At 42.4% G+C, this 18,627-nt stretch overlaps 1 protein-coding gene across 1 annotated transcript in view; it reads left to right on the top strand.

Moving 5' to 3' along the window:
* DENND4C (DENN domain containing 4C) overlaps positions 1-18,627 on the top strand; it is an 84,212-nt gene that overhangs the window by 32,263 nt on the left and 33,322 nt on the right. Inside the window, exons 7-15 of the mRNA XM_082204516.1 lie at positions 1,733-1,799; positions 2,995-3,053; positions 4,340-4,484; positions 6,729-6,904; positions 12,879-12,979; positions 15,156-15,374; positions 16,516-16,661; positions 17,767-17,802; positions 18,240-18,370. Of these exons, the coding sequence (XP_082060642.1) occupies positions 1,733-1,799; positions 2,995-3,053; positions 4,340-4,484; positions 6,729-6,904; positions 12,879-12,979; positions 15,156-15,374; positions 16,516-16,661; positions 17,767-17,802; positions 18,240-18,370 (1,080 nt within the window). The remainder of the gene's footprint in view (positions 1-1,732; positions 1,800-2,994; positions 3,054-4,339; positions 4,485-6,728; positions 6,905-12,878; positions 12,980-15,155; positions 15,375-16,515; positions 16,662-17,766; positions 17,803-18,239; positions 18,371-18,627) is intronic.

Raw genomic sequence — 18,627 nt, 5'->3', positions numbered from 1 at the left:
AGTAGGAAGTCTTCCAAGTCTGCTCCTTGTTTTCATGGCTTTTGCAAAAATGAGGGACGGTTACGCGAAGGTGCTCATTCTGGTATTCTTATTGCTAAGCTGTGGTGCATGCTGTGAATTACTGCTGTGGTTTTCCACTGCCAAGCCATTGCACACTGAAAAGGCATCTGGGTTTTATTTTGACTCTTGTGCTGCATGTGAGTAGAAGTTTCTGTAAGATAGGGATGGCACAAAATAGGGACACGGGGGCCGCTGTGGTCTAAACCACTGAACCTCTTGGACTTGGTTCGAATCCCCTCGACGGGGTGAGCTCCCATTGCTCTGTCCCAGCTCCTGCCAACCTAGCAGTTCGAAAGCACATCCAAGTGCAAGTAGATAAATAGGTACCACTCCGGCGGGAAGGTAAACGGTGTTTCCGTGCGCTGCTCTGGTTCGCCAGAAGCAGCTTAGTCATGCCGGCCACATGACCCGGAAGCTGTACGCCGGCTCCCTCGGCCAATAAAGCGAGATGAGCACCGCAACCCCAGAGTTGGCCACGACTGGACCTAATGGTCAGGGGTCCCTTTACCTTTTATACTCTCACATGCTTGAAGATCTCAAAGTGAAAGCAGCAGAGTTGGAGGTGCGCACCGACCCCTCTCACTCTCCAGGCTTCAGCGAAAGCCTGCATTCACTCCATAGGATGCACACACATTTCCCCTTCATTTTTGGAGGGGGAAAAGTGCGTCCTATAGAGCGAAAAATACGGTACATAACATCTAGTCACACAGTGATTAGCAATCTGCTTGGGTCATGCAGCTGTGAGTATATGGAGTCAATTTTGGGATTTTTTTTAATTTGGAGGACAGCACAGGAAGGAAGCAGCAACCTTTTAAGTACCATAATTACATCAAAATGACCAGGATTATTGCATCAAAATATATCTTTAAAAACTGAGATCTAAACATTAGTGATTTCTATTAAACCGAGTTCAGATGTGCCTTTTTAAAATTAAAAAATACAGATAGTTGCAAAAGCATTGCCAAATCCACCTTTCCTCTTCTATCTGTATACTTTCCTGAATGTACCTGTTTTCTGCTTATTTCCCTGCATGTGGTCATTTTTATCTGCACTGTCTTCTGAGATGGTTTGTTGATTCCTTTCTTGTTGCCATCTTTGAGTGTCATCTTTCAGAACTTGGAAGATCCTAGCAAGTAGTCTTGCCACACTTGACTTTCACTTGCAGATCCCATTTACGTGCTCAACAATTTGAAATAATAATAAAAAATTGTCCAGTAGCACCTTATAGACCTACTGGACAATTTTTTATTTTTTATTTCAACTGCATCAGACCAACACGGCTACCTACCTGAATACTGAACAATTATTAGTGGTCTCATTCTTTTCACTAAGCACACAACCAAAGGAAAGCAAGTTCTCTTGATCCAGCAAGACCCTTTCTGAATTTCTTGATCTTTCCTAAGTATTTATGCAAGTGCTTGACTCTTTAAGTGCTGACGCTTAGCAGCTTAAATAAGCCTCTGAACTGGAAAGGTGAATTTAGCTTTAGCGGTTTGAAATAAGTGCTCCTCTTTGCATCATTTAAAAACAGTGTGGAATTTCACTTGTGCTACGAACGTGGCTACTAAATTCATTTGGCATGTTTACTTTCGATTAAAAAAAATCCTTTTTAAAATAGTGAGTGTGCTTTAAATGGTTTTGAGATGACAAATATCTATAATTGTCTTTACAGGCACATATCCCACTTTATGCACAACATACCTTTCCCTTCTCCCCAAAGACCAAGAATTCTTGTGCAGGTAAGTAAGTTAAATACTTTGAGCACCCTAGGAATGCTGCTTACTGTTGCAGTGCTAGCGGGACTTCCATGTTGAATTGCTTTGTTTTATGTAGAATCATAGAGTTGGAAGGGACTGTCAGGTATGGGGATTGAACCAGAGCCAGATTTAGGTTTGATGAGGCCCTCAGCTCCTGAAGGTAATGGGGCCCTTTATATGTCCAGCTGTCCTTTGTCAACAACAAATTGTCGCTGTTTTTTGTGTTGAATATATGCTATATGGTAATATATGGACCTCTAAAGCCATTTGCACATAACAAAATATGTACTTTATCAAAGTAATTGTTGAACTGAAATACAATTAAGAAGAAGTATATTAAAAGTGAAATACAATTAAGAAGTATACAGTGGTACCTCGGGTTACATACGCTTCAGGTTACATACGCTTCAGGTTACAGACTCCGCTAACCCAGAAATAGTGCTTCAGCTTAAGAACTTTGCTTCAGAATGAGAACAGAAATCGTGCTCCGGCGGCATGGCTGCAGCAGGAGGCCCCATTAGCTAAAGTGGTGCTTCAGGTTAAGAACAGTTTCAGGTTAAGAACGGACCTCCGGAACGAATTAAGTACTTAAGCCGAGGTACCACTGTATCAATAGTGAAAAAATTATTAAGCGCTAACTGTATGGAGATTTTATTTTATTTGTTTTTTATCTTATATTTTGGAAATGTACATCCAGGTTTTTTTCCTTTAAGTTTTTTGGGACCCCCAAGAGAGTGCGGCCCTAAGTTACAGCTTATTTAGCTTATATGTAAATCTGGCACTGGATCGAACATTCAACCTTGGCACTATCAGCACCTCACTGTAACCAACTGAGCTATCCACGAAAGTGAATTTCAATAAGCAGCCTGAGGTGTAAATGATATAGCGAACAGGGGACAGTATATAATAGACTTAATCCGTTAGCACAAGCCTTTTCCATTTGTACAACGTAACTTTCCCATTTTCTTCTTGCCATTCTTGCTCTGCACCCTCCCCAACCGGCTCTGGAGGGTTGGGGGAACCCCAAAAACGATTTAGAGGGCACACAGAGAGAGGAAAGGGAGGAGAATTTCTGTCTTCCTGATCCTACAATACCGTGTGACGCACATGGTTGATTAGAACGCTTACATGAGTTTTCTGTCGGCTCACTAATATTTGTGCATTTGTCGTTTTGCAGCTCTCTGCTCATGATACATTAATACTGTCGCAACCGGTTGCTACGCCCTTGCCACTCAGGTAATGATAGTTGATAACTCTGAAAAGCAAACAAGTGTTTGAAGATACTGTGTGTGTGTGTGTGTGTGTGTGTGTGTGTGTGTGTATGCGTATTTATTCATTAACTTTCTATATGTGCATCATGGGACACGGGTGGCGCTGTGGGTTAAACCACAGAGCCTAGGACTTGCCGATCAGAAGGTTGGAGGTTCGAATCCCCGCAATGGGGTGAGCTCCCGTTGCTCGGTCCCTGCTCCTGCCAACCTAGCAGTTCAAAAGCACGTCAAAGTGCAAGTAGATAAATAGGTACCGCTCCGGCGGGAAGGTAAACAGCGTTTCCGTGCGCTGCTGTGGTTCGCCAGAAGCGGGTTAGTCATGCTGGCCACATGACCCAGAAGCTGTACGCCTGCTCCCTCGGCCAATAAAGCGAGATGTGTGCCTTGCTGTGCTTCGCTCCTGCTTTCCTCATGGTAAACAACAGTAGCCCACACTACAGTGGTATCTCGGTTTTGAATGTCTCCGTTGACGAACATTTCGGTTTTCAAATGCCGTAAACCCGGAAGTAAATGCTTCGGTTTTCAAACACGCCTGGGAAGTCGAACATGCCACACAGCTTCCATTGAGTGCAAGATCCTGAGGCCTAGCTGTCAGCTATTGAGTTTTCTGTTTTTGAACGTTTCAGAACTCAAATGGCCTTCCGGAACAAATTACGTTCGAAAACCTCGGTACCACTGTACTGGGTAATTTTTCCCCCTTTACCAGTATGACAGCCTCTTACTAGGGTTGATATATTGCCCCAAACCAGTTTGAAGTCCATATCGTGATAGCAGTTTTGTAATTTTTGACCTGGCAATGTATCGCAAATTGTGATGTGTGTGTTTGTGTTATGCAAAAATCATGTGGGGAAAACTGTGAAGCCAGCCAATGCCTTTACATAGCTTCCTCCTTATTTCAGATATTGTGGTATAGTGATGTACCACAATGTTTAGCTGGCAATATGTCAGAAAGTTGAAAACCAGATATTGCCTGGCCCCCACTATACAATCCTGTTGTGCTTTTGATGAAAGCTTCCACTGCCCGGTGCAGCAGGATGATTTGGGGGTGGGGATGGGCGAAATTGGTCTGTCTGGCAGTACATCCTTGCCTCGCATAGGGTATAACTTGAGCTGCCACAGCACAACAGAGACTTGCCCTGGGAAAGGATAGAACTGACTTGCGTCGCTGTCCGGCATGATGTATTCTGTTGGTAGCTGTTAAAATGACAAATAACAAATGTTGCGCTTCTGAATCTTCTGATCACATTCTAGTGGAGCAAACTTCAGCACTCTGCTAATGAATCTTGGACCAGAAAACTGTGCCACTTTACTCCTCTTTGTGCTGCTGGAGGGTAAGATCCTGCTGCACTCTCTCCGACCAGCTGTGCTGACTGGAGTAGCGGAAGCAGTGGCAGCTGTAAGTATGTCATGTTCTCCTTTAAAGCTGAAATAACAGTATTTCTGCAGACTTTGGAGCAGCCCTTTAATTTCAGTAGGCGGCCTATTCTATTGCTGGCCTCACGTTTTCATGTTTCATTTTGCTGACTTGTACAAGGTTTTAAAAATTAGCCAGCTTTGTGAATTAATCTCTCTCTCTCTCCCTCTCTCCCCTTCTAACCCTTCTTTCTTTCTTTCTTTCTTTCTTTCTTTCTTTCTTTCTTTCTTTCTTTCTTTCTACTGTTTTCAGAACTAATGTAGCACTGTCCATCTAATACAGGGGTCAGCAAACTTTTTCAGCATGGGGCCCAGTTCACTGTCCCTCAGACTTTGTGGGGGGCCAGAGTATATTTTTTTTGGGGGGGGAGAACGGATTCCTATGCCCCACAAATAACCCAGAGATGCATTTTAAATAAAAGCACACATTCTACTCATGTAAAAACTCGCTGATTCCCGGACCATTTGCGGGCCAGATTTAGAAGGTGATTGGGCCGGATCCGGCCCCCGGGGCTTAGTTTGCCTACCCATGACAATTGAAGAGATCAACCTACTTCTGGGGGAAATATGCAAAGTCCTAGACAGTAGTAATTTTTCCTACTTGGATGGGGACAGCTCAGGCACAGTTGGAGAAGTAGATTGTTCAGCTTCAGTTACCTAGAGGGGAAGAATTTTATACTAGAGTAGTCTTAAGTGATTTTACAGCTTTTTGCTGCTAAGGAATGTTAAAGCATCTGAACAATTGCAGATTGTGCTTTTTTTATATTTGCAAAATTGGGAGAGCTCAGGTCGTCCTGAATCCATAATTCGGAACCTTGCAAGCTGTTTGCTCATTTTTTAAAATGTTGGTGGCAATTGTTTTGAAACAAGTCTTTAGACTGGTAGATACCACAGATGTATCCAACTGGTGCCTTTTCCATGAGCACACCAGCTTTTGATTAAATGGAGCTGTCTGGTGACAGAAGGGAGGCGGTTTGTGCCTATCCCCCCACAACTGGCCTGGAGGGTCTGTGGGAGTTGGGAAGGGAATGGGCAAAAATGGCCTCTCTTCCTCTTCTGTTGATGTGTGCCTCAACTGAAATAAGAGCAGAAGGAACACCAGTTGGATCACACCCTTGGAAATGTTGTTTTCAAGAGCAATTAAAAATAAATTAAATAAAATATTACATATTTTTTAACATGCATAGTGTCTAGTGATCTTGAAAGATAACACCTATGTATCATTTTTTTGGTTCTGGGTTGTTAGTTTCACTGGCGTAGGTAACAGAAATGAAGAATGCAGTTGAACTCTTAGGGCTCCAAATTCTTCTTTATCCCAGTGTGCTTTTGAAAGGGGAAGATATAACTTCCTCTTTCAAGGCATATGATAGTCACTGTTTAAAAACAATTTCAAAGGCAGTTTTCATAGTATCTCTCCGTTTATAGTCTAAGCAAAGTTAATGACACATAGCCCCTTATCTTTTTAAAAACAATAATGCTTAAAAAATGCATTCTCTACTTTTAAGAAACTGTGTGTTGCAAAAAAGAAGAGATAGACATGTCTGATTTTCTCTTCATTTTCCCTCCCTCTACCTTTGCATGTCTGTAGCTCTAATATTTCTTTTATTTGTCCTGTAAATTGTGCATCTTGGCCAAACCATCTTATTTCTTACTTTCTTCAGCTCAAAGTGAATGGTGAATTACTTCTAAAATGCTATTCCTATCCATGAAGAAATCACAGGATTTTGAAAGGGGAAAATGTTTCTGTTATTTGAGCGATATGATGATGATTTTTTTGAGCTATATTATTATTATTATTATTATTATTATTATTATTATTATTATTATGTATTATTAGTAATTATTATTAATTATTAATTATTATTAATTATTATTATTATTATTGTCATCATCATCATCATCACAATAATTATTCTGCCACATACATGCCAAAATGGCTTCTTGACTGTTTTTGTGAATTTGTTGATACTTGATGTTTGTTAACTGTTTTGTCTATACACCCAAACCTGCCTTGAAGCTAAATTTTCTGTTTATTGGACTTGAAGGAGCGCTGGCAATTATTAAAACAACAAATTTGGATCTCTTATATACAGTTTTGAGTTTCCTATTCTATAATGCTGCTGCTGCAGTTCTTGCTGCGATGGTCCGTGTTACGAGAATGACTTGACGCTACATCACTTTTTATTTATGTTTTAATACATGGGTTTCGTTTTCATTTTTCCTTCAGATGATTTTCCCATTTCAGTGGCAGTGTCCCTACATCCCCCTCTGTCCTTTGTCTCTGGCAACGGTGCTCAGTGCTCCCGTCCCATTCATAGTTGGAGTTGACTCCCGATACTTTGATCTGTATGACCCTCCACAAGATGTGGTTTGCATTGACTTAGATACAAACATGGTGTACATGTAAGTGGTTGTTTTTCCCCCCAGTTTTTGTTTATATCCTCTGTTTTTTTGTGTATGTATGTCTCTCTGTGTTTTAAGGCATTAATGTGAATTTGAATGTATTTATTTTATCCATTCAATCCAGTGAATTGGCCTTAAAATAGATCCAAAGTCTGTTAGATTCCTGTAAGTCATTCGAGTTGAATACTAGGCCATTCTGTTTGCTTTTTGGTTTCCATCTGCTCCCTGCTGCCCCAACTGTAGCTCTAGATGCCTTTTCTTGAGTTTTGGGAGTAGTTTGGTGAATGGTGTTGAGGGAGTGAGCTGCGCTTCATTTTTAAGAGGAGTTTTTGAAGGGAGCCTCAGAGGCCCATCTGTGTGTGGCTTCATGCAAACTGCTCTTGATCCCGGACTTGCCGTATTTTTTGCTCTATAAGACACACCCAACCATAAGACACACCTAGTTTTTAGAGGAGGAAAACAAGGGGGAAAAATATTCTGAATCAAATGTTGTTGAAGAGGCTTTGCACGGCTACCCCTGAAGCCAGAACAGCAAGAGGGGTTGCTGCGCAGCAATCCCTCTTGCTGTTCTGGCTTCAGGGGTAGCTGTGCAGCTTGCATTCGCTCCATAAGACACACAGACATTTCTCTTTACTTTTTAGGAGGGGAAAAGTGTGTCTTATACGGTAAAACAGAAAAAAACCTCAGATACAGTAGAAAGCATGTCAAAGATTAGTAACCAATGGAAAACCGAGTCTTGGCTTCCAAAAGGCAAATATTTGTTAGTGGACAGCATTGGAAGGTGGTGGGTTCTCCTTCCTTGGAAGTTTTTAAGCAAAGGTTGGGTGGCCATCTGTCACAGATGCTTTAGCTGAGATTCCTACATTGCAGGGGGTTGAAAAAGATGACCTTTGGGGTCCCTTCCATCTCTACAATTCTGTGATCTCGTGGTCCAAATGTCCTGGCCTCTGCTTCTGGCTACACAGTTGTTGCTTGACCAGCAACGACATGGTGGAGCTTTGAAGGCGCAGATGTCATCGCCTGTACCACGAGCTGTTATTGACCTTCCGAGAAATGGGGAACTTTAGCCCACCAAGGCGCAGCCAGCAGAGCCAATGGGAGTAGAGTCCATTCAAATACCGTATTTTTTGCTCCATGAACGACCATAACCATAAGACGCACCTAGTTTTTAGAGGAGGAAAGGAGGAAAGCCCCGTTTTTGGGGAGATCACAGTTGTGCAGCTTCTTTTGCAAATGGGAAAAGCCCCTCTTTTGAGGATCAGCTCAGAGTTGTCGAGCTTACTTTGCAAAGGGGGAAAAAACCTGTTTTTATGGGGTTCAACTCACAGCTCTGCAGCTTCTTTAGGAAAGGAAAGGGAGCCGTTTCTACAATTTCCAGACAGATAATCTAAACAGCCAGTCCCATATCGTTGGGGAAACAAACAGCCTCCATCTGCAGAACATTCAACAATGGAGGCCTGGGCAAGGGGCCGGAAAGGGAGCCAGCGATCGACCACACATTCGCTCCATAAGACGCACAGACATCTCCCCTTCCTTTTTAGGAGGAAAAAAATGCGTCTTATGGAGCGAAAAATACAGTAACTGTTCGCTCTAATGTAGTTCTAACAGCACTCGGGAGGGTAGCGTATGAGTCCTCACAATTTCTTCTCCGGGTTGGTTTTTTTGGGGGTAGCGGAAGGGAGACCACTGGGGCAGCCACCGGATGGTCTTTGGATTGGAGTGAGTTGCAAGGGGATGGGGGGAGTTCTGAGCAAACTGGGGGGATGGGGTTTGGCGAAACAGAGTGGGGGCTTTAGCAGGTAGGCTGGGATGGGGCTGAAGGAGCAGTGCAGGGATGGGTGTTTGGGCCAGATGTAAAGGGAGGGGGCTTGGTAACGGATTGGGGTAGGCAGGGTTGCAGAGTAATGGGAGCAAGAGTGCAGCCTCTAGTTGCATGTATTTGCCTGTGACTGCGCTTGACCTGGTGCAAGACCTGTGTTCAAAATGATAAAGCCACATTACAGTTAGTGCTACTTTTAGTACAAATCAATGGGCTGCTTTAGATCTGACACCGAACCATGGCTTGACGTGATGAGACTGATCTAGAGCAGTCTTACCCTTGGCCTGATCCAACAGGGATCTTCTTATACAGCTTGCCTGGTAGTCCCAAAACAACACCTTGTTTTTTTCAGGACAGGAAGTCATCAGAAGCAGAAGACCTAAACTGCTTCTCAAACACAGTGACAAATCTGTTAGTCCACAATTTTATACTGGGGAACCTGTGAACGACTCTCATATCTGGAGTTCTGTTAAAATATAGTATAGGATACAGGCCCAGAAATGGCCTCATGGGGAAGTCCAGCGGGCCAAGATTGGTTCATGGGCTGGAATTTCCACACATCTGACCTAGAGAGACAAAATTCTGCCCTCAGAAGCTGAAGGTCTTTTGCCTTGCGTCAGGGAACAGTGCAATCCTGCAAAAGGTCAAAGGCAGTTCTGAACACAAAGTGCAAATGAGCCGCAACATAATTTAAAATTAACACCACTAGGGAAGAAAGTCCTTATGCGATTGTAGGGAGCCGGTGTGGTGTAGTGGTTAAGAGCGGTAGTCTTGTAATCTGGTGAACCGGGTTCAATTCCCCGCTCCTCCACATGCAGCTGCTGGGTGACCTTGGGCTAGTCACACTTCTCTGAAGTCTCTCAGCCTCACTCACCTCACAGAGTGTTTGTTGTGGGGGAGGAAGGGAAAGGAGAATGTTAGCCACTTTGAGACTCCTTCGGGTAGTGAGTGATAAAGCGGGATATCAAATCCAAACTCTTCTTCTTCTACTACTAAAACAGGGGTCGGCAAACTACAGTCCATGGGCCGGATATGGCCCGAGGGGGTCGTTAAACTGGCCCCCAGCCCTTGCCGCCCGCTCGGTCAGTCCCCGCGTGAAGCTAAACTGGCGCACTGCGCCGGTTGCTCTGCGCGGGGACTGACTTCTGGGACGCAGCCCTGGCTTCCTATTGGTTGCAGGAAGCTCTTGCAGCCAATAGGAAGCCGCAGACGCCGCCTCCTCCCCCGCCATGGCTCTGAAAGCCAGCGGGGAAAGAGTGACGGGCGTGTGCGCATGCACATGGAGGTGCGCGCTCCTGTGCACGGCCGATCCAGCCCACTAGCGGAAAAGTTTGCCGACCCCGGTATTGAAATAAAGTGCAGAAGCAGAAATGGCCACTGGGGTCAGTTATTGTTGGGCTTGAGACTGGAAAATAAAACAGATAGTAGCCAAGTGATGCAATATGATATTTATTAGAATGAAATCCTCTTTTTAAAAAGGGGAACTTTTGTGACAGTTGTCTTCCCTACAAATGGTATATATCCTGGGTTAGAAAGAAACAAATCATTAGGGCGTTGCGATAGCCAGGTGTAAATTCTTGTGAGCATTACAACTTCCCACATGGACTTGGGTCTTGCTTTGAAAGCTTTTATTTTTGGGTGTCTATCAGTGAATTTTCATGTTTTTTTAAAAAAAATTTTTTTTGGTTTTATAAAATAAATCACACAATTAACATTTTTTAAAAATATTAAAGATAAAACAAGATTCTTCCGAATCTTAGGATCTCCTTCCTCCCGTCTGTGGGTCCTTTAAATATCTTAATCAACTGCATATTATAGTTCATCCGAATTAGAGTCCTCCAAAATATCCAAAGTCTTTGTAACATTTCAAGGGTTATTCAAAACCTGCCAAAGAGTTCAAGTGTTTACAGTGTTCTTTTAAATACAACCTTTTTGTTCCATTCTCTATTGAAGTTTTGATCCTCCTGATTTCTCCAGTCTAGCCATCTCTGCGTGTCACATGTTATGTTGGTCACATGTCATTTGCTAGAAAACCTTTTCCCCACAGTTTGCAATAAATGTTAAGTTTGACACTTGCCTGTGAAACATTAGCTCTTTCTAGAAAAATATATATCCATGTCTTTAGAGAAAACACTTATCCAAATTACAGATAAATTGTTGAGATTGCAAAACTGTTATTTGCACCTTTTAAAACACAGTTAAAACTACTTGTGGCACACTTCTTGATCATTTTTGCAGCGAGGATCAAATCGCTTAATATTAATTGGAGCCAGATGACATTAACTAAAACACAAAGTATTATGTAAAGAAGCATACAGATCTTACATTGGTCACCGCAAAATTACCCAGGAACAGTTGCCAAGATGACCTTGCGTTGAGGAAAAGGAAGAATAGCACTTCTCAGAAAAGCAAAGCACTGTCACAGATAAGACACTTGTCACAGATAAGCAGGTCTTGTGTGTGACTCTGGTGCTACCAACTATACCATAGTGATGGAGGCATGACTGAGTGCCAGAAAAATGTTGAATAGCTTTCATTCATCAGACGGTCCTCTTCATTGTCTGACTTCAGTTGCTTTCAGGGTCTATTAACAGAAATGACAATGAGAAGCTGTTCGTGTGCAGATATTGGGCGGGACGTTAGGTCATTTCCCCCCTCATATTAGTTTTTGTTGCTGCTGAAGACTGCCTGCTGTTTAATTGCAGGGTTCCCCTAAATGCACATCTGTGTCCGGGAGAAGCAAGTATTCTTCTAACAGCCCTGATATCATTCTTGTAGTGTTTTCTCTCCATCTCACCCATTTTAAGAACTGAATCCAGCTGTGAATAATCTAGCCTCTATATCTGAATACATCTCTACATTTAACTGTTGGCCTTAGCAATGGTAACACATGACATTAAGTATTAATCCACAAATCCCGTATCCCCTTTTTTAAATGTCACGCACTGTGGTTTTCTTTTGTTTTCTGAGGTGCAGTTTTATTTCTCCTAAACACTCTAAAACTTCCTCTCAAGCACCAGAAGGAATATAAAAAGCTGGGTTTATTTTTGCCAGTCAGGTACTTGCTGATGCCCAAGCCCAGTCTTGGTCACAATCCCAAAAAGGATTATGTGCACATGTTAATGAGCTGCACACAGCCAGAATTATATTTCTGCATTTTTTATGTAGCTTCCCTTGCAGAAGACACAGGCCTCATTTTAAGCAGCAGAGAAACTGTGAAGCTCTATACTGCAGCTGTGCGTGTTTCACAAACACTAATTATTTAGATCCTGCCCTTGATCTTGCGTATAAAGGAGCGGTTCCCACATTTTCATGCATAGCGTAGGCTTTGTGTGAAATGATGGCATGCTGATGGACACAACAGATTCCAGCAATTATTTCACCTTCCTTCCAGATGCAAATAGACTCCAACTCCCATCAGTCCTACCAGAATGGCCAGTGGTATGGGATGTTGGGAGTTGTGGTCCAGCAGTGTCTGGCAGACCAAAAGTTCCCCACTCCTGGATCAAATTATTTATTTTTGATTGACAGTCTGTTCCCAGTCTGCCAAAAAAACATGCTTGCTTCTTTCTGACACTGGCCTTCATCTCAGAGAAATAACAGCATAGCGAATCATCGTGGTTTTGAATATTTTCAGTTCTTGCAATTATAGTAGTTTAAAGGCATATCTGAAAAATGAAAACACTTGAATCTGTTGCCATGCATGAAAATGCTCAAGACTCATTAAAATTAAAAGTCCAATGAAGGTACAAAATTGTATGCCTGCCAAATTTAATTGTACCTGAGCAATTCCCTCCTTCCCCGACTGGAGGGGGAAATCAGTTAAAATGTGGAAAACCGTTTTTAAAAATGCAGACGCTGAAATAGGATAGGGAACTCCATGTTGGAATACTGCCTAAATCAAACTTAAATAAAATTCGTGCGTTCTGGGATTAGATCCTAATTCAGTTAAGAGAGCTCTATCGCTTTTTCACGAAACCCAATAGCTGCTACCAGATGTTTCACTTAAAAAAACCAAAAAGTGCTTTGGGGTGTTATAATTTCCTTTCTTCTTGGGCATTAAGAAATGCTAGACTAAAGCAATACATTTTCCACCTTTAAACATATGTCCATTTTGATTTGTGTGTGTATGTGTGTGTTTTCTCAATCGTGTAGATCAGATGATAAGAAGAGCATGAACTGGAAGCAGCTTCCTAAGAAGCCATGCAAAAGCCTGCTCAGCACCTTAAAGAAATTGCATCCACAACTGGCATTAGGTAAACCATGGTGTAGAAGGAGAATAAAGTTGATTTAAGCAAAAGAAGATAATTATAATGGTGGTGTTATAAGGGGGGAAAACTGCTCCTTTTCCCTTATGGGATACCCAAGAGGGCCCAGGGGTCTGAAAACTCATCCTCCCCACCACCACTTTCTGGACACAGCCCAGGAGGAAGGAGCGGAACCACTGTATAACGGTGCCCCCAGCCCCTCTAGACGGTCCAGAAGGATGTTATGGTTGGCGGTGTCAAAGGCCACTGAGAGATCCAGCTCTCACCTTTGTCCCTAGCCCACCGGAGATCATCGCCCAGTGCGACCAAGGCAGTTTCAGTCCCATGATGAGGCCTGAATCCCAACTGGAAGGGATCCAAATGGTCCACATCCTCCAGACGTGCCTGGAGTTGTTCAGCAACCACCCACTCGAATCATTTATCTGTTTTAGACCTCTACATAGTAGCAATTGCCCCAACATTGTCCTGTTCGCCTCTGTATAGTTCCATCCTTAATTTCATACATTGTGGCAGATTGCAATGTTTAGCTGGTGATATTGTGAGGTTGAGCTAGTTATCGCAGTGTTGAAAACCAGATATCGCTTAGCCCTTACACTAATTCGTGATATATTGTCAGCTCAAATACGATGAAACAATTATCACAATGTGAACTTCAAACCGATTTTGGACGATATATCAATATAGTTATACCTCAGTTTTTGAACGTCTCCATTGACGAACATTTCGAACACACCTTGGAAGTCGAACATGTCTGCGGTTCTGCTGAGTGCAGGGTCCTGAGGCCTAGCTGTCGGCTATTGAGTTTTCAGGTTTCGAACATTTCAGAACTCAGAACGGTCTTCCAGAATGGATTACATTAAAAAACCGAGGTTCTACTGTTTATCGCCCAGCCCTACCAGAGAGTAGCTTCCCTTTATTTGTGTGCCAGGACATGTGGTTTAGTTGGAAGTTGATGCTTATTCCTAGGAGGAAACAAACCATGGGCTCTGGTTTGTGTGGAAGTGAAACCAATCTGGTTTGTTTTCTCTCTGGTGCCAACAGCAGGAACAAAGCAGGACGATATGAGTAGCATGCAAAAACATTCTGGTAATGATATTATTTTTTAAAACTATGCTTTGATGTGAAGTGTGAACTCGGCTGGTAATATAGGAGGGGTTAAATTATAGAAGGGGTTAAATTCCTACTAGGACGTGGGTGGTGCTGTGGGTTAAACCACAGATCCTAGGACTTGCCAATCAGAAGGTTGGCGGTTCGAATCCCCGCGGCGGGGTGAGCTCCCGTTGCTCGGTCCCTGCTCCTGCCAACCTAGCAGTTCAGCAGCACGTCAAAGTGCAAGTAGATAAATAGGTACCACTCCAGCGGGAAGGTAAACGGCGTTTCCGTGCGCTGCTCTGGTTCGCCAGAAGCGGCTTAGTCCTGCTGGCCACATGACCCGGAAGCTGCACGCCGGCTCCCTCAGCCAATAAAGCGAGATGAGCACCGCAACCCCAGAGTCGGTCACGACTGGACCTAATGGTCAGGGGTCCCTTTACCTTTTACCTAAATTACTACTGCACGTATACGTACCCTGCAGAATCAGTAGGGGAACTTCTTATCTTCCTCTTTTTGTCCTCTTCTTGGTTCTTATCAAGAGCTGTTGTTTCTATCTGCGGTAAAACTGCTTGCTTCCACACACATGGAAAAAAGCCATGGTGCGTTTCAGCTAAAACTTTTCTTTGCACACATCACATTTTCCTGTGATGGGTAGAAAGTGCCAGGGTGGTGATTGCAAAGGAGATTTCCTTTGCTGTGTGTTTAGGAAAGACAAACACATTTTGCTGTTTACTGAAGGCTATATTTTTAATGCACAGTGCCAAGCATAATGCTAGTTTCAGTAACCTCACTGACTTAGCATACACTTTTATTTCAGCTTTCACAGATCTGCTGATAAAGGGGTATGACATAATAGCTTGAAGCTAAGATGTTACTGCGAATGGTAGAGTTGAAAGTCAAAGCCCATAGAGGTTTTAGGTTCCAAACACTGTAAATTGCACTCATTCTTAATTTGCCTCTGTGTAAGCATTCCTTGATGGTTAGCCTTTTTAATATTTAAATAAACCACACCCATGGAGCTGGAAAAAAAACCCCTTTAATTCAGCTTTCCTCCTTCCAACCTCTACCCCAGTTCACAGAAAGACACAAGAAGGCTCTGCGGTCGAGATGACTCCTATAGAGGCAGATTTCTCGTGGCACAAAAAGAACACGCAATTCGAAACGGAGATTCAGGAAGCCTTTCTACGCTTCATGGCATCTATTTTAAAAGGGTACAGGACGTTTCTTAAACCGATCACCCAGGCACCTTCAAATAAAGCTACTGCTACAGATTCCTTGTTTGACAATCAAGGTGAGTTTTGAGAAGAACCTGGGCACTGGTTGAAATGAAATGCTAGCAGTAGTAACAGGGCCATTCTCAGCTTGTGTCTCGCAGACGTCCTCTGTATATCCACAGGGCTGCACTTTGCATGTTATTGGACTTCAGAGTTGGAGAGCAGTAGAGTTCCAGAGTGTGCTGGAATCTTCTTGCACAAGCCCTGTTGAAATTGATGGGAAAACCTATTTATGTTTGTTGGTTTCTCAAATGCACCAAGCCTAGAATATATAAATATCATCTGTTACGGTTACATGAGCACTCAAGGTTTGAATTTTAAGGGTTCCCACCTTGCCCCCTCCCCACTTCCCAGAGCTTATTGTCCTCAGTTTATTTTGTCAGAATTGCAATTTTTTTAAGAAAATACTCATTTTCATTGTGGCAACAGAAAACTGACAGCACAAAAATGCTGTTGTCGTAGAAGCTTCTCAAAGGAAATGGGCAGGTTAAATTTGGATAAGATTACTAGGCAAGTCACCTTTCTCCTTCTGGTTTTGGTTCTGTTTTCCCCTCTCCCCCCCCCCACCAAGAAGACAGGATTTGTAAGCAGAGAGACAAAGGGAAGGCTTTCCCCATTTGCCTCCCTCCTTGCAGAGAAATATATTGAGGTCAATTTGGAAGAGTCAAAATGGCCTCAGGATTGCTCTCCTGTACTATTTCAGACACGTGGTTCATATACTTATGTATGTGTTTGCCTTGTACATTTATGAACATTTATTTTATATTGGGACCTTAGAATTCTTACAACACAGGTTTGGTGCTTATGTTCAGGACATTTCATAAAGACTTTCTTATTTTCCTAGGAATGTTAAGATCTCCAAGCGTGCTTAACTCTTTTTGTTCATGTGTGCTTTGTTTTCTATGCTGTAGTTGGTCTTGCTTTGTTTAACTTCTGGGGTTCTTCTGGGTTGCTTTTTTATAGTTTTTAACTTTTGACCGTTAACCACCTGGAGGACATTATTAACTGGGTGGCATATAATGATATAAAGAAATATGAGCGGAAAACACTTAGAATATAATGGGGAAATGGCAAGTTGCTAAAGTAAGAAGCTCAGTATGCAAATAAAGTTAATTTTGAACCTTTTATCTCTAGCAAATTGTCTTGTTTCTTAACTAGGGTTTTTAAAAAGTAGGGATCGTGCCTACACAAAATTCTACACGGTTTTAACAAAGACGCAGATATTTAGCAGCTTCATTGTAGAATGCAGTTTTGTGAGTGACAAAGATACTGGACTGGCATTCTTTGACGACTGCGTAGAAAAGGTAAAAACTTCTTTCTCTTTTTTGTCTAACTAAATGTGATAGTGTTAAGCTTTTGATTCCCTTTGCTAAATGCTCCTGAGCAGGGGTCAGCAAACTTTTTCAGCAGGGGGCTGGTCCACTGTCCCTCAGACCTTGTGGGGTTACAGGGAACCAGGCAGAGGGCCTTCTCGGTAGTGGCACCCGCCCTATGGAACGCCCTCCCTACAGATGTCAAAGAGAGCAACAACTACCAGACTTTTAGAATACATCTGAAGGCAGCCCTGTTTAGGGAAGCTTTTAATGTTTGATGTATTACGGTATTTTAATATTTTGTTGGAAGCCGTCCAGAGTGGCTGGGGAAGCCCAGCCAAATGGGTGGGGTATAAATAATAAATTACTATTATTATTATTATTATTATTATTATTATTATTATTATTATTATTATTATTATTAGGGGCCGGACTATATTTTGAAAAAATAATAATGAACAAATTCCTATGCCCCACAAATAACCCAGAGATGCATTTTAAATCAAAGGACACATTCTACTCATGTAAAAACACGCTGATTCCTGGACCGTCCGCAGGCTGGATTTAGAAGGCGATTGGGCCGGATCCGGCCCCCAGGCCTTAGTTTGCCTACCCATGCTCTTGAGTCTCTCCTTTGATGTGTCAGGAATGGAATTTCACCTCCTGAAACAGCTTGAGTTGAGTTGCTTATTGTAGTTTTATACAGGGAATGTGTGTGGCTAAATAGCAGCGCAGTATCTACATATATCAGCCTTAATGGAGAAGCCCATGTGGTAGAATGGACTTGGCAATAATTGTAGTCATGTGGATATAGAGCTCTTGGAGCTTGTTTTGAATGGCACATCTCTAGCTCAAACTCTATTTTATAATGGGCCTGTGTGATTTGTCTCTCACTCAGTTTTGTAGTCCAGGCTAGAAGATCCCATCGGTACATGAATCTCCCGTACACTGAAAAGTATGCCTACTTCTCCTTTGGGAACTTTCTGTGTTTAATATCCAATAGCAGCTTTTCTTAGGCAGAGTATGGGGGAAAAATACTATACTAAGTTTTGGAGTTTTTAATATATGCTTTTCTAATTTTTATCGCCTTTTCTAGCTTTTTCCAGAGAAAGGATCAGAAAAAGGAGAAAAGGTATTTATTTACGTCCTATAGGAACATTTTAAGAGTTTTCTTGTATTTCGCATGTCTGGACAATACCGTGGGAAGGGGAATTGTGGTTGTTTAATTATATGCCTTAGAATTTTTGATAGGCCAGCACAGAGCATATGATAGCTGCAAGATGTGTGTCTTGTAAACTGGCCATGCACTGATTTTTTTTCATTGGACATTTTTGTAACTTGCCCTGGGGCCATTTGGTGAGGGCCAGGCAAGAAGTACAAACAAACAAACAAACAAACAAACAAACAAATAAATAGCTAGCTAGCTAGCTAGCTAGATAGCTAGATAGATAGATAGACTTGGCATTTGTCTATACATTTTTTCATAGTACTGCTACCTGTACTTAGAGATGCAAGGCAAGGCATTAAACTTGCATCATCACGTGCAATTTCAATACAATGTATTTGCAGGTTGATATGGATTCCACAGAGGATACCCGATTGATTGAACTGGATGAGTCACAGAAGAGTGAGCACACGGTCTTTATCATGCCACCTGAGCCTCCCCCTGATGACGGACAGGATAGGCTACCTAAATACAGGTAAGGAAGCCTGGATACATTTTTGTCTTCATCCTATTTATAAAGATTTTTCCGGCACACTTCAACCTTTTATATTAGCCTTCCTGCTTTAAAAATGACATTGCTACCTTGGTCTTGGTCTGTTCTGAATTCTGATAATGTTGCATCGATGGTCGTTGGCGTTTCTTGCTTTTTTTCTACCCAGTTTCATTAACAATGTGCTGCGGCATGGATATTCCCAATGTCTGGAAGTTATTTTGTCTTGTGAAAGGAAGGTA

The sequence above is a fragment of the Podarcis vaucheri genome (genome assembly GCF_965113315.1).
Source record: "Podarcis vaucheri genome assembly, chromosome: 17".
NCBI classification, from domain to species: Eukaryota; Metazoa; Chordata; class Lepidosauria; order Squamata; family Lacertidae; genus Podarcis; species Podarcis vaucheri.
This window is presented reverse-complemented; position numbering and strand designations above follow the sequence as displayed.